The 16,369-nt window shown below is 32.9% G+C and overlaps 1 protein-coding gene across 1 annotated transcript in view; it reads right to left on the bottom strand.

Moving 5' to 3' along the window:
• LOC105321627 (dnaJ homolog subfamily C member 21) overlaps nucleotides 1-15,937 on the bottom strand; it is a 33,082-nt gene extending 17,145 nt beyond the window's left edge. The window contains exons 1-11 of the mRNA XM_066066012.1: nucleotides 15,758-15,937; nucleotides 14,849-14,957; nucleotides 12,408-12,536; nucleotides 12,229-12,323; nucleotides 11,854-11,979; nucleotides 10,699-10,872; nucleotides 10,545-10,595; nucleotides 10,061-10,140; nucleotides 8,209-8,306; nucleotides 6,903-6,999; nucleotides 6,566-6,766 (exon numbers count right to left, since the gene is read on the bottom strand). Of these exons, the coding sequence (XP_065922084.1) occupies nucleotides 6,566-6,766; nucleotides 6,903-6,999; nucleotides 8,209-8,306; nucleotides 10,061-10,140; nucleotides 10,545-10,595; nucleotides 10,699-10,872; nucleotides 11,854-11,979; nucleotides 12,229-12,323; nucleotides 12,408-12,536; nucleotides 14,849-14,957 (1,160 nt within the window). The 5' untranslated portion in view covers nucleotides 15,758-15,937. The remainder of the gene's footprint in view (nucleotides 1-6,565; nucleotides 6,767-6,902; nucleotides 7,000-8,208; nucleotides 8,307-10,060; nucleotides 10,141-10,544; nucleotides 10,596-10,698; nucleotides 10,873-11,853; nucleotides 11,980-12,228; nucleotides 12,324-12,407; nucleotides 12,537-14,848; nucleotides 14,958-15,757) is intronic.
• Between the last annotated feature and the right edge of the window lie 432 nt (nucleotides 15,938-16,369).

Raw genomic sequence — 16,369 nt, 5'->3', positions numbered from 1 at the left:
AAATGTACATTTACATATCCTACATGTAATCTTAATGCAGACAATTAAATAGAGGGGGGGGGGGATTTTTCAATTATGTAAACACATCTAAATATCTTTATGAAATAAAAAATAAAGGAAACATAATTGCATACTTTTATTGAAAAACAAATTTTCACAGCAATTATGAATTTCTTTATAAACAGCCTTAATTTTGTTTTCATAATTTCTTATCAAACACAAACCACAACATGGCATGATGCTTTCTTCAAGTTCCATTATTGTTCATGCATTATCGGATTTAATTTGAATTACCGGTAAATAGTCTGTTGAACACAAGGAATATGCATGTGGATAGAGGTGACAGGTTAATCTCAGGAGCTGACCCACAAGAATCAACAGGTACCGGTAAAAGCCATGTGGTAACAAGAGTCTGTTTTGAGCTGAAATAAAAAAAAAAATAATTAGCTGTGTTTACATACATGTACTAGTAATAGCTGTGTTTACATTAACATATGCATAGTATATCTGGAAAAAATACACTGACCATGCATTGTAATAGGTATGACATATCCCAATACATGACATAACATTTAGGCAGTACAAGATCAAAAATTTGCATATCAAGTCATAATATAATATTAAAAAATTTTCATAGGTATAAACACTTATCAAATTGAGAGAGAGAGAGTTTGAGAGAGAGAGAGTTGTTGTTTATGCGACAATGTCAAGAAAACCACACCAAATAATAACAAGAAACATAAATATTCACTTATATGTATTGTGTTGTAAAGTAAAGGTTTTTAACACTTATTGCATCTTGCAAAACATGTGATGACCCTTAATCATCTGTCATATATCTGATATACATGTATACGTAAAAGATGGGAGAAATAACGACGGAACAAACTGGGATTCGAACCTGGCCCTCTGAATCTCTAGTCAAGTGCTCTACCAACTGAGCTACATGTATCTGGCACCGGTATTCAAACCAGTCTGACCGTCACATTCCTTCCCCCTTAAATGATCTTCACCCTCGAAGATCACCCCTGGCAGGAGTTAACCTGTTAGTTCCAGAGTTTGGTCACAACACCAATATTGTAACAGGATGGGAGAAATAATGAAGGACCAAACCGGGATTTGAACCTGGGCCCCCTGAATTTCTAGTCAGGTGCTCTACCAACTGAGCTATCTGGCACTGGTATTCAAACCGGTCTGATCATCACATATATAAAGAATTATTTTAAACAATGTTGTTCAATAAAAAATAACACGCGCAACCTTCAGTTTTTGTCTGTAATTAATCAATATTGGCGTGCGATCAGTTCTCGCCGAGTACCATTTCTCACCAGTGCATTCACTGCATTGTTACGTCATTTTATCAACACATAAAATTATATACGAAAATATGATCTAACAGTGCACCAGCGAGAAATGGTCCTCGGCGAGAACTGCTCGCAGGCCAGTACTGCCAGTAGTCAGATTAAAAAAAGAGAATAAAAAATTACATTTAAAACATTAACAAGGACAATTTAAGTACACATCATAACTGCTAAACAAGAAAAATTATGTGAACTGGTAGAATAGTACGCATAGTTCTAACATGTAACCTACATGTACAAGTACATGTACCGGGTACCCGTTGGTCTGCTAAACCTTTCTAATGATACAATGATTGGCATCCATAAAGATATTAAATTCATGTTTTAACTCTGAAGTCTGAAGTATACAATTTTATTTACTTGAAGTTATGTCTACAGGATATTCATGACTACATTTGGAGTCTTCTGCACAAGAATATATGATATGTTTCTAATTAGACCCTGCTTTGAATTTTGAGTTGAAAATTCACAATCTGTTATTTTTTTAAATAGATAAATTCAGTTACCCTTTCCAGTCCCCCATGAACCTCGAGCGAGTCTAAACCTCCATGAAACATGTAAAAATTACACGTTAGTAAACAAACACCCACACCATAACAAAAACAAACAGTGTGCACGTACTTACATGTACATCTATACTATATACTAAATTTTAACTTTAACTTTTTTAAACTTTAAAAGGAGTAAAAGCCTCACCTTCTTCAGTAACATCCACATAAATCACACACTTTAATGTCCATCTTTTCTCCTTTATTACTCGTAGCTTATCAACGGCTGATCGTCGACAGAAGTGTGGCTGTCAGAATTTCCTTGTAAACGATTCACACGAGAAAAATATCCTCCTTAAACAAATATGTAGTATTGTTCCCTGTGCATGTTCATATGTTTCACAGCAAATTGAAAATGCATGTGTACACCGAAAGAATACACAACTTCTCTTCTGCATTACGGCTCTCTCTTTTCTACAACGCCGTTCGTTACTGTTTACATTCGGCGCGCGCGCGCGGGGGTCACAAACAGGGGCGCCCCGACAAATAGTTGCACATAGAACGTTTAAATAATGTGTGTTCATTGAATTCATAAATGATATAGATGAAAAAAATAAAATTGAATCACAACAATTTATCTAAGACGCAACACAACGTAATGCAGTAAATGCCTGGGCCTTAATGTGGCATTTGTTCGCTTGTGTGTCTATGTAGACATATTAACTCGTTCATGTACGATTCTCACATATTTGTTTTATGAAATTTGAAAACAAATATAGGACAGATCTTGTTTAATTTGATACCAAATGACATTATTTAATATATTAACAATAACTGAATTAATTTTTTTTCATAAAATGATAACGATTTTTGCTATCAGAAAAATACGTGTATGAGCTGCTGACCCCTAATTATAGGGGCCAGCCCTTTTTTCTTAATTTTAAATGAAAGCTCTCGTTATTCTCAACAACTTTTGTTCTAAATGTATTAACAAAATATTTTTAGTTTAAAGGTTATAATACAAAAAGCAACAAAATTTCAGCCCCGAAAAAATCTTAAACTTTGGCGACAAATAGCTCAAAAACTAACAAAGAAATTACCAAAATTTTCATGCCAGCAAAATAATAAAATGTTACCGACAATTTCGCCAAATTTCATGCATCTATCATCTGTAGTTCCCGAGATCAACTCTGGACAAAAGACCCCCGAATTTTCAATTAAAGGGCAATAACTCATAACCGGAAGTGAATTTTAAAAATTTGAAAAAAACGTCTAGAGATATTAATATCATCTACATACCCTGAAAGTTTCATAGCAATCAGACAAAAAATCTTCGAGAAATCTCGTGCACAAAATTTGCGGGAAAAAAAAAAAAATAATAATAAGAAACAGTAGAATAACAGAAGGGTTTTCCGTTGAAAAACGGAAAACCCTAAAAAAAAAAAATTAGTTAACAAAGAAAAATTAAAATCAAATTGTCAGAATTTCACTGTAAATACATATCTATAACAGTAATACATTTACAAATGTATGTATTTGATGATATATTTTTTTAATTTAATTGATTTAAAGAAAAACCAACAAAATGACAATAACCCCTCCCTTTGCAGTGAATAGAAATACCGGTAGCCAAGCAATGCTCTTCTGTTGATAAAACTTTCAATATCTTTCTAATAAGAGTCTTGACAGATGCAATTAGTTGTTTCAAATTTTCCTCACTTTCTCCTATGGCACAATGGAACTCCATATCAGAAAATTGATCCCATAGGACTATCATCTTCTTTGATGAACTTGTTAAATTTAATAAACTCCCAAACATTACCATAATTACCATACTATGTAAAAATATGTAAAAAAGAAAATTTAATATTACAAACAATTTTAAAATTGCCAAAACACTACAATCATATCAGTAATTTTGAATTTCATTTAAATTAATGCCCAATAGGGTCACTTCATCAATTTACTTGACAAATAAATTTAAACAACCTCTAAAAATAGTTGAACTTCTTTTTTAATAATTATATTATTTATTTCCTTATAATGATAGACCTTTTGGTTTACATGAAACAGTTTTAAAATAGCCCCAAAACCATCACCCATTTTACAGATTATCAATTTCCCCTAAACACATGCTCCATCTGAACCATGGCTCAGATAATGGCTCCCTTGGGACAAATGAATACAGCCACACTTGTCTTTGATGTTCTTATTAGCTCCTTAAGAATTTATCATTGACAAACAAAAACTTTGCATTGTCAGTTGGTAGAATACTTATAAAAAAAATTTTTTTTTTATTAATTAAGACATAAAGACAAAAAACTCCATCTGGATGTATTTATATAAATATATTTTAGAGTGTTTTCTATTAATTAATTAATAAAATCTGTAAGGATTACCTCCCTTACTTTTCAACATTAGTGTACAATATATAGAATGAGGAAAATGAAAACTGTCATAAAATCATTAAATTTTGTCTGATCTTAAAAAAAATTGCAGGTGCACATCTTCAGATGGTGTTCAACATATGTACAAATTTTCAAACTGTTCCATGCAGTAATAAAAAATTCTATAGGGGGGACAAAGTTGCGTCTACAGACAGACGGACAGACGGACGGACAGACAGACGGACAGGGTGAAACCAATATACCCCCCTAAACTTCGTTTGCGGGGGTATAATAATTATCATACACGTAATATGCCACTTTCAAACGACGCCACCGTCTAACAGTACTTTCAGTACTTTGATTTTTTAATTAAATACTGAGCAATTGCTTAAACAAACAAAACATTTTCATCATTTATATCTTTCCAAGACTTACAAGTGACAAAAGTTTGTTCTTGATCAAAGTGTCGCTCTGTATCTCCCATTTAAAAAAGATAAGACAAATACCAATTTTTGACTGATTTTGACTAATTTACAAAAATAGCATCACTTATGACATCATATATTGCCAGTGAGTGCAAATAAATAAAATATCATCTTTTTTGCCTGACACACTAGAATGCTATACTATTCAATAAAAAAATTTTGACTGATAATGTATATTAAGCAGGGGTGTTGGAAGGTATTTCATATGTTGGAGAGGTGAATTTGATTGGTAAGGAGAAGGGGGGGGATAACAAGATTTGGCTTGAAATGAAGATATTTTATGATGTATCCAGTTATTTTTTAACTTGATAAAATATATTGTCACTTATTTTATAGCATTATAAGAAACAAGGCAAAATTGTACTAATTATTTATTTACTTAGTTCGACAACATTAAATGTGTATCAAGATAACGCAACTTACATTTATATTAGAGAATTAAGTTAATATGCATGTGTGTGCAACAATTTTGATACAACTTATTAATCTCTGTTACACATCAAAAACATCCAAAAATGAATATCCATGAATCCTGTGTTGACACTAATGTGTTTGCAAAAGGTTAAAGTAGCTGTATTTATGTAGCATCTTGGTAAATGTGCAGGATCAAATAATTTTCAATCCTGTACTGTGGCATGGTAAAATGTAAATTTTCATAGTTTATTTTGATAATAAGATAGTACAGTAACAGGAAATTATAATTTTGTGATAGTTACCTCGTCAAAATGAACAGTAACTAATCATGGGTAGAACTTTAGCCACGGATTTAAAGGATTGAAAGATTTTTTTTCTTGCTGAGAGAACGCTTTAGAAACTTGAGATATGCAGGGTGGTTAATATATGTTAATCCCTCCAGTTATGAAATTGGAATGCAGAAATTGTATGTTAGTGAAAAGTGTAGAAAGTTGTTACAAATTTAACTAGTTTCATGGCTTTGTACTTTGTACAATAATTGATAATAACTTACAATTTGTAATTAATCATCAAATCTAGCATTCTCACTAGGTCAGGGGATCTTTACAATGACAGGGGTCCTGATGTTGTGGCAAAGCTATATAACATATATTCTTTATTTCTTTAATGTCGAACCTATCTTATTAATGTCCTGTTAATTGTCAAAACACGCCAGAAACATTTATATATACATGTACCCCGCTTGTGTTAACAATAGAGTTCACACTTCACGGCTCCACTGAACACAGATTGCTGTTATGAAATTCCATTTTAGCTTTGATTAAAAAAAAATTTTGTTGGCAAAATTATTGCCACCCCTGTTCTGACGCCCTTGTTAAGATAATCATTTTCAAAGATGTTTTCCAGTGTATTCCCATTGCCATATATAATTCTAACGATTCTTTTATGTTCCATAAACTTTGTGCAATCTCTTCCAGCCATATTATTATTCCTCATAATTTATTCAGTCACAGTTACATAATTTGGAATGTAAAATACACATATAATGTTGTTGGAAATGTTGGCAATTTTTAAGTAGTATTTCTTGATATCTTTCTTTATATTCCTTTTCATGATTATAAAATGTCTTTATCTATATTTGTATGTGTATATCTTTAAATAAACTTATTCAAACTTAAAACAACTCTTTTTTATCCAAAATAATGAACGAGGCCCAATATTGAACTGTTTTTATCAAAGTACAGTTCCAATCTGCCACAGTAGTTACAAAACATCCACAAAGATCTTAAAGTAAAGAGTCAACAGTAGTATTGAAAATATCTCAGGATGAGAGAAAATGACAAAATACCAAAACATGGAAAGAACTGTGGTGAAATGTGAAACATATAAGAACATACAGCAATTCAATGACTTCGTAGAAATCTACTCACTTTTGTTTGGATGGGGACTCTTCAAGGTCATTTTCTTCCTGCTCCATTCTCCCACAAATTGTTGGGTCCACACTTGATGTATCCTCCTCCCCACATAACTCTGGATCCACTCCTACTAGATCCTCGTCCTCTCTCCTCATGTCTTCCTGTAGAGCGGCAACATTCTCTTTGTGTTTTTTGGACTTCTCATGGTTCACAAATCTGTGACACAAAAACACATGTTTCCTGAAATATTAGCTCACAACCATATTTTGCCATGATTTATAAAACCTAATTCAATTTTTTTTCATAGAAATAATGGAAATTGTGCATCTAAACAATTGAAATTAAAACTTACGCCCTTTCACTTTTAAAAGCCTTGTTACATGCCACACAGAAAAGTTCATCTATGTAATCATCTTCTTCTTCATCCTCTACATCCTGAGGGGAAGGATCTGGTAGAAGAAAAAATAAACAAAACTTTACTGACTGCAACAAATCTCACTTGCAAAATTTTGATTCCCCCCCCCCCCCAAAAAAAAAGAACATCTTACTACTGGTAATATAACTCTGATTGTTACTTAATTTTTTATTGTAGAAGCTACCCACCCCTTGCTTTCCCTGAGTTAAAGCTATTCACGCTATAATTTCAATTAATGTATAAATTATGAAAGCGGATGAAACAGAATAGCTATCTTTACTTATGAAAGTAACCTTTATGCTGTAAATTATAATGCTGAATTTGATTGTGTTACAAAGATATACAATTTAAATTACTTTTTTTCCTGCCAGGAAAGCAATATCTCCTTTTGCACTATATGCAGTATGAAGGGTGATAAAGTGAAAGTAAATATTTGAATGTCATAACACAATGTCAGACATCATCTCTAATGTAAAAAAAAAAAATGCAAGAAAAATAAATCATGTGTGGGAGTGATAAATTCCACCTCAAGGTCAAGAACCTTGCCTTATCGTTGGAATTTAACCATCCTACACTTGTGATATGATTCAATTATTATTGCATGGGTGATATCCACCAGATATTAAGTCATGTGAAAAAAAAGAATATTTCCTTAAGAGCTTGTAATACAAGATTTGATTTGCTAATAACCTTGATGTGAATTTCCATAAGTCTGACTTGACTTAAATAATGATGCCACAATGCACTAAATGGGTACATGGTATATCTTGAGAGTGTAATACATCCTTAATTGGATGGGGAAAACAGATTTTTTTGGTTAACATAGGAATAAATTCAGCATCGAGTAAAACCAAAGGTGTACAGGGCTTTACCTTGGGTAATATTTGAAATACCCTTCGGCCTAAAACCTCAAGGTGAATGGAATACAACCCGGGGTAAATCCCCATACACCCTTGATAAAGTCCATTAACTGCTGAATATATATGTTATCAGGCTTTGCTGATTTGTGAACAATGTAGAGCTAGTACAACAAAATGAAACTGTGCATCTTAAATGTAATGATGTGAAATTCTTGGCTGCATTTGAAAAGAAATATCTTGAAATCAGTATATTCATAGAATATGAATTCCCTGCCTTATCAAACATTTGTATTGCTACACGAAAAAACTAGTCCATTGCATAAAAAACTAGATGTATGGTAAATGATTAATGGTCCACATGTTCACATATACAATATTTGTACCTCCGAATTGGTCTCCAAGTTCCGTTTCTAATCTCAGCAGATCTTCTTCTAGCGCCGTCATGGCTGACCATTCCGTCTCCTGGAAGTTCTCTACTTGTCTGTAACATATACTCAGGGATTTACACTTCATTTTTGGACCCACAGCAAAACTTAGCTGATGTATCATTTTCTACTGACAAATTAAATTTGAAATACACTTCTCCCATAAAGTAAATTTATAGATTTTTATATGTATCCTGTTAATGTTTAACAAAAAAAAATGTAATATCAAAATTGAAAAATTATATTAACTTTATTTACCTTGTAGTCTTAGACTCAGAATGGGTTATTAGGTCTTTCAACCTTTCAGGTGAAAGACCTCTTGTTTTTTTTATGTTTTTTAATCTTCTTCTTCTTCTTCTTTTTTTCTATTTAGCTCGGGGTGACTTTTTTATTATTAGAGTTATCCAAACAATTTAAACTTTATGTAATTGCTCATTAAAAGTTATGGTACCAATTGACCCTGTGTCAAAGAACTCCCAGAACTTACAGAGTTATTGCCCTTTGAGAAGGAAATGCTTGTTATCGCCACTCCTCTGAAACCATAAGAGATAGAGATTTGGAACTTTTACCAATGTCTTCATTACACTTAGAGGGTTCTTCAATCTATTCATACCAAAAAGATCTGAGGCCCCATTGTAGTAGTTATTGCCCCTGAAAGTATTTATATTTCCATAAAATCACTTCCAACTTCTTTATTATTTATCATAGAGACTTCGGACCACTTGGGATGGAAGCGTCTACCTTGGCCGAACAAAATGACATAAAGGTCAAAGGTCAAGGTCATTTAAGAAGCTGTTAATTAATGACTTTTTATATCTCTTTTGTTAAGGGTGGTAGAGAAAAACTCTTTTATGGATTTAGTAGGACATCTTAAGACAATTTAAAATATAGCCCCTTGGCTCATACTTTTTAATAATTACAGATTTATAGCCCCTATTGTACAAAATGCTTGTTATCGCTACTCCTCTGAAACCATAAGAGATAGAGACTTGGAACTTTTACCAATGTATTCAGTGCACTTGGAGGGTTCTTCAATCTATTCTTACCGAAAGGATCTGAGGCCCCCTTCTAGTAGTTATTGCCCCTGAAAGTTTTTAAATTTCTATAAAATCATTTCCAACTTTTTTATTATTAGTCGTACAGACTTCGGACTACTTGGAATAGAAGCATCTACCTTGGCCGAACAAAATGACATAAAGGTCAAAGGTCAACGTCATTTGGAAGTCTGTTAATTAATGAATTTTCATCTCATTTGAATTACAGAATTATAGTAAGGGTTTCAATAGCTTGCTGGATTGCGCAATAAGGTATTCAATTGGGTCAGCCAGGTATCACATCAAGTTCTGTGGTTACTCAAGTGGAACTTGTTTTTACAGTCAACCCATTCATTTTGTACAAAGACAGCTAGCCTCTAGAGCACTCTCTTCTATTGTTAGTTAAATCTATTTCTATAGTATTGGCTTGATAATAATAAAAAATCTCTTTAAAAACCATTTATCAATTAATGGCTTCGTTGTTTTCCCATTTTATAGTACAGCATGTATCATAGGTATACTAATTTTTTTTATACCTTATTGAGAAATCTAGCAATTCATTAAAAATATTAGGTGGAAAGACCTCTAATTGTTCTAGAACAATTAGCCTACTAGTTGATATTGAATTTTGCCATGTCTGCTTTAATATGTTAACATTAATATGTTAACATTTTCAAAATATGAGACATATTTAAAATCAACCTAAACTAAGAAGCTAATAAAAGCCAGAAAACATTGCCTTCTGTTCACACCAACTTTTTCATGGAGGAAGTTACCTTTGTCTTTCCTTCAGATGCTGTTCCCTCTTCTCCTTTGCTTTCTGAGCTATTTCTTCATTTCTTTCTTCCATTTTTTTCTGTTTTTAGAATATTTAAATATTTCCATATAGCAACAATTTTGTCATCTCAACAAGACCACTGATCTACACCAATCAAAAAATCAAATATTTGTTTTCAATAAAACAATTGCAACACTCTTATAGTTAAGAAAATTTAGGTTAAGGCAACAAATAAATAATTTTGTATTTCGAACAATTCAAACCACAGATCCCTGACATTAACTTAACAACTAGGTTAATAATACTTTAAACGTAATACATTTGGCTCTGTATTCTACTAAGCGCTTTTGGCGGAATGCCGCTTCCGCTAATTCAAGTACATTGCTAAATGCCAGGCATATGTGCATAAAAATTGTCACATTTAGGAATACGCTTATACTTAGCTCATAGTGGGGAAGTAATTTTGTGGAAATATCTCTTACCCTATAAGCCTGAACTCGGCGATCACGCTTCTTTACAAATCGAACCAAAGCCTGAAACAAAATTGTTGACTTATCTTTAACAAAAAATCTGTAACTCTTTCATGTCTTAGCATAACAAACATTTCAGAAACCAAAATTTGAAAGTAATCTTTACCCTGACTTCCTCATTCCGTTCTTTCCGAGCAGCATCTCGGAGTTTTTTGTTTTCAGCCTCCATGATTCTGCGGACTCTCCGATCAGGAGCCTCTCGAGTATCATATTTTTCCACCCAAACATAGGACTTTGCTGTGAAATAGTTTTCCCAATAATCATAAAATGGCTTCACAACCTATAAAACAAAAAAAATCACGCTGTGCTCATAAACTTTAATGGAAAATCAATAGCAACTGTTGTATCAATAATCGTTACTGTGGAATCATTAGATTTCGATGTGGCTCAATTTCCATGGTATTCGTGGGTAGCCCTCACCCACGAATTTACATCCTCCATGAAAACTTATTCTAAAAGATTTAGTTTTCCTAACAGAAAATCAATGCATTCAAGAAATTACATCCCCAGGAATAAGCAAAAATCCCACAATGCATAAAAACTCGCCCCAACAAAATTAAATGATTCCACAGTATTCTGATAAACATTTAATAAATTTTACTAATTCAACAAAACATAAAGCCACAAACTAATGCTAATTTATGCAAACAAATTATAGTTAGTTTGTTCAATGATTATTCCTGTCTTTCCTTTAAGGAGGCTGGATGGGCAAAACATTTTCCACCAGATCTACTTTAATTAAGGTGGTATGGGACACTTCCATGTTGTGAGGTAGTGTTTATTGTAATAAACAATGAAATAAAGTGTAATTATATAAGTAGTTTCTATCATAATATTGTCACCTAACAGTGTAGCACAGTGGGTTAGAGGGTTTACTACAAATCTGTAAGTCATGAGTTTAAATCAAGTTTGGGGTTTTACAATTTTACTTCTCCAAATATTTTTAAAAGCTATTTCTTTTGTTAAAATATTGTAAAATTTGAAAATTCAAAACCAGTGAAAGTATTTCAATTATAATGTACTTTAATCTACATTAATATCAACAGATGTCCCATACCACCTTAAATTGCTAGTCATGATTTTATAGACTATAAGATTTTATACGCTGTATAAACTATCATTTAGCAAATTAAAATTCCAAACATATTAGGTTCAAGACTTGAGTGCTATCCTATATCTTTATCTCATGGAGATAAACAAAGTCAAAAAATTGACAGAACCATTTAGCCGCCTTAAATAGAGATGTGATGACAATAAGCACCGTCTCATACGGACTGTCACTTCTCCCAAATCCCGGAATTTCCTGGTCGTTCTCCTTGTCATCCAGGAACTCGTAATCTTCCTCCGCGAGAAGCTCAAACACCACCTTGTACACAGCATAGAAACCCTGAAATACGGGTCAAATAACAAATGAGGGTCAGCTGGTCTGTTTGTTAAACACAGCAGTCAGGTAATTTAGAAACACAGAATAGATGTATGTCAGCTTCATCTCTTTGTTACACACTAAAGTATGGTTATTATTTTGTTGAAGTTTCAAATTCAAAGGATACATTGTCAAGATTAATGAAATTAAACTTCATTTTAAATTCTGACTTAGAGAGATAAGTTAGAGGAGTGAGGTAACCCTAGTAACTACCTGATCATCATCCGAGTAGCCGCAGTAACATGAGCTGTTGAAATACTGGAAAACATCCAGACTGCTGTCTTCATATTTATCCCCATGTCCCATTCCTGTCAAGTTGAAGTGCATCTTATAAGTTATAGAAAGTCTCATTTGTTAATACAAAAGAACATGTGCATCTTTTGATTACCTACCCCCACGTAAGATCTGCTCTCGGTGTTTGTCATACCACGCCCTTTCTTGCGGATCACTCAGAACTTCGTAGGATTGCTGCACAGCACGGAACTGCCTTGTACATTCTTCTATATTGTCAGGGTTTTTATCTAGAAAAACAAATCTTCCTCCTATATCATTTCAGTTCTTATGAATGACACTGGTTTACTCACTTTCTCAACATTGATTGGGTGGTTATCTCTACAGAAAGTTGTCAGTTTGAAATTCATTACCAGACCTTTTTGACAGGACCAGTTCCTAAGCCTGCCCCGCAATTGAAATTACAGACACTCTGGCAATCTGAGAGCCCCCAAATAAGAAAAGCATGAACAGACACTTTTTTTAAAATTGTAATCTTCCCCTTATATTCCTTGTTTTCCAACATGTTTTTTCTGACAATACTATATTTAAACACATTCACTGACATCTTCAAAATACATGTAACTGCGAAGATTGCCATAACCTTAGTCCTAGAGCATCATCACTCGATATCCTCAGTGATAAGCAAACAATTAATATCTACTTGTTAAGTTATTCAATGGCACTAGATGCATTCATTGCCATACGTAGCTTCTGTGGTATAAGGGAGTAACTCTTAATTCATCACCATCATCTCTCTGTGTTACCATTACCAAGTGTGGTAATTCTTCACGTGTCACTTATGTACTTCTTATATTATGTTCCCAGCGGGTTCATAGAAGCTTTGATAAAATTAAAGCTTTAGGATTTAGGCAAAGTCAGTCATAGCAGAGATTAGCTACAGGTCTGTAGCTCCCGGTCTAAAAAAAGTTTCGGATGGAAAACCTGGGAGCTACAGTACCGCCCACTGAAAAAAGCGTGTATTCACTGTGCACGAAGACATATGCTAGCTTTGGACTGATTTACCTTAATAATATGCATATTCTGTGAAAATAATTAGTACCAATAAATTCTTCATGTAGTTTACCACTGATATAGTCTCTTTACTTGCTTCAGACTTTATCTGAAACATGCTACCGACCTCCGAAAATGAAGTATGTAAATTCACATCGAGAACAAAATTCGCCATTCTTTCATGTAAACAAACTGCACCACTTCACTTGGCTGGTGATGGTGTTTAGAAGACTATCAAAGGCAAGTAAAGAGACAGTGTCATAGTAAATTGCATGAAGAATTTATTGGTACTAATTATTTTCACAGGATTTGTGTATACAGCAAAACTCAAATATAACTAACACAGGTATAATGAATTTATGTATATAATATATAATATGTATTTATCATTTATATAATGAATATTTTCCATTAGAAATTTCATTGAGGATACATAAAACTTTAAGATGCATATAAAAAAAAATACTAAAACTCATACATTATACATGACTGTACATATCTTTTTTTTAAATTCAAAAGAGATAGGTTATATTGACATTTATTGTAAATGACATTAATTTTGTTTTTATAACTTATGATAGTTTAAAGCTAATTATTTTATAACAAAGGACTATGTGCGGTATGGTCAAATATCTGCCCCCGATTTCAACCAATTTTTAAATAGTATCGTATAAAAATCAAATCTTCACAAATCATTGTACAGAGGATGCCTATAACTTTAATCTTGATTTTAGTCATCATTGCTCATTCGCTGTTTATCTATGACGCGACCTAAATGACCTAATTCCAGCAAATTTGCAAACAAATGAAAATATTCTCATTTTTGCTCTATATTTTGCATTCGGAAGTATAGAGCGCAGGTCTACTCAAGTGCGATTTTGACACATGTTTTTCTTCAGATAGTTATACACAATATACTAAAAAATTGTACTTGAGCAAGCCTGCGCTCGATGTTTCCCAGCTGAAAAACCATTGGAAAACACCCATATTTTGCTACAAAACATCCATTTATCAAAATAATGCAATCTTCATGACGTCATTTCTACATTATGACATCACTGTGGTGATAACCTTTTACACCTTTATTTTCAATATGATTTTAACTATATTTTACCTTATTTTTACAGTCTTTCAAAAACTTGATTTTGGGGGCAAAAAATGCATCAAACCGCACATAGTCCTTTGCTATAAAATTTCTTACGAATACGCTAAAACCGTATAACAAATTACAGCTATAATAAAGATTTTTCTACTGTTCCTTGAAATTCGCTATAAACGAGGTTTGCTGTAAAAAAGGTTAATCAGTCAAAAACTAGCGCACCTTTTTGTGCACAATTAATAAAAAAAATTGTCCATGGGTGTCACTGTAGTTCCCAGGTCGTCCATGATCATCTGAATTTTTTCCAGACCAGGAGCTACAGACCTGGAGCTAGGCAGAGACATATACTGGTCAAAGCAACATTAACATAAAAATTACTTGAGCACTGGCAATAATAATTCAAATATGTTATATAAGAAGACAGAGCGGGAGTGTTGTGGAATTTAATACCTGGGTGCCACTTAAGAGCCAGTTTTCTGTAGGCTTTCTTCATTTCATCCCCAGTGGCGCTTCTCTCTACACCCAGCACTTCATAATGACATCTCATTGCTCCTGCCATCTACAAGAGGTTATAAACACATCACAAAATTCAGTTATTAATTCTCTTTTTAAAAAACAAGTAATGATTCAAAACGCCCGTTTTTCTTGAATGCAGACATAACCAGCACATACATGTGATATGTCCCGGGTAAACGTGTCCGGTTTTGTTCCGTCCCGGGTTTATAATATTTAGTTATAACTTTATTAAATGGCATTTTATGACGGAATTGTTGAATTATCTAAGTATTTTAACTTAAATAGTAATGATTAAATACACAAGTTTCCAAATTCAACAATGTAATTCGCTTAATATCGCCAAAATGTGTAACCCGGGCTCGCTACCCATTTTAGTCACCTGAAAAATCAAAATGTGTAATAAATATTGAAAAACTCATTTTGTGATGATAAAAATATCAGCGAAGACAACACAATTTGTAATACAGTATTCCTGTAAATTTCATGCAGAACAAATAAGTATTTTTTAAGAAATCAACAAAAACCCGGTTATCAGTTTCGAAAATCCCGGCCCGGCCCGGGTTTCGCTACCCATTTTAGTCACACTCTTGAAAAAGCTTTAGGCCTATAGCTAAATCAGGAGTTTGTGCTGAACCTTTTATTTTCTACCTCAGACCTTTGAATTTCAACCAAAAATCCGTTAAAAGCGTGGTAAGGGTGATATAAAGCCCTTTATCCTCTCAATATATAAATACATAAATAGAGAAGGTATATATATCACCATCGTCACACATTTAACGGTTTGTACTTCTACAGTGTTCTACTAGCCTAAATCTTTAAATATTTTATAAATTTGCGTCTTACCTTCGGTCTTCTTATTTAATGCAGCTATCTATTTATATTCCTAATCAAGATCACGTTGTTTAATTAGATTCAAACTACAAGTTATGGTCAATTCAAGGTTATAAACGTTTTCAGATCCAATATGTTTTTTCATAACAGTGATAACTTGTGAAATAGTAATATCCGGTTTAAATAATTTGTCAAGTCATTCTGAAATGTTTCGTTTACATTACAAACTAAGTCGTTCTTTGAAATAAAAACTAATTCCTTTTGTTGAAAATACTTAAAAAGGCCTAAAATAATTGTGTTATAAACCCCATTAGGCCTAATAATTAGGACGGGGAGGTAATGAAAGATATCTAATATTCAAATGCCATTAGAATAATTTTTCATTAGGCACGAACTCGGAAGCATCTTTTTTTAAGGGGGATGTCAGGCAAAAACATCTGGAATGAGAAACAAAGTACTGAAAGTACTGATAGACGGAGGCATCATTTAGGAGGAGATAATAATTAAAATATTGAAATACTGACGAAGTTGATATTATCGATTATTATTTATCTTAAAATTAATGATATGTTGACTATGCAAGGTGTATCAAATTACTGTTAATTAGGTATTGTATTGAAAAGT

The sequence above is a fragment of the Magallana gigas genome, chromosome 7, assembly GCF_963853765.1.
Source record: "Magallana gigas chromosome 7, xbMagGiga1.1, whole genome shotgun sequence".
Taxonomy (NCBI): Eukaryota; Metazoa; Mollusca; class Bivalvia; order Ostreida; family Ostreidae; genus Magallana; species Magallana gigas.
This window is presented reverse-complemented; position numbering and strand designations above follow the sequence as displayed.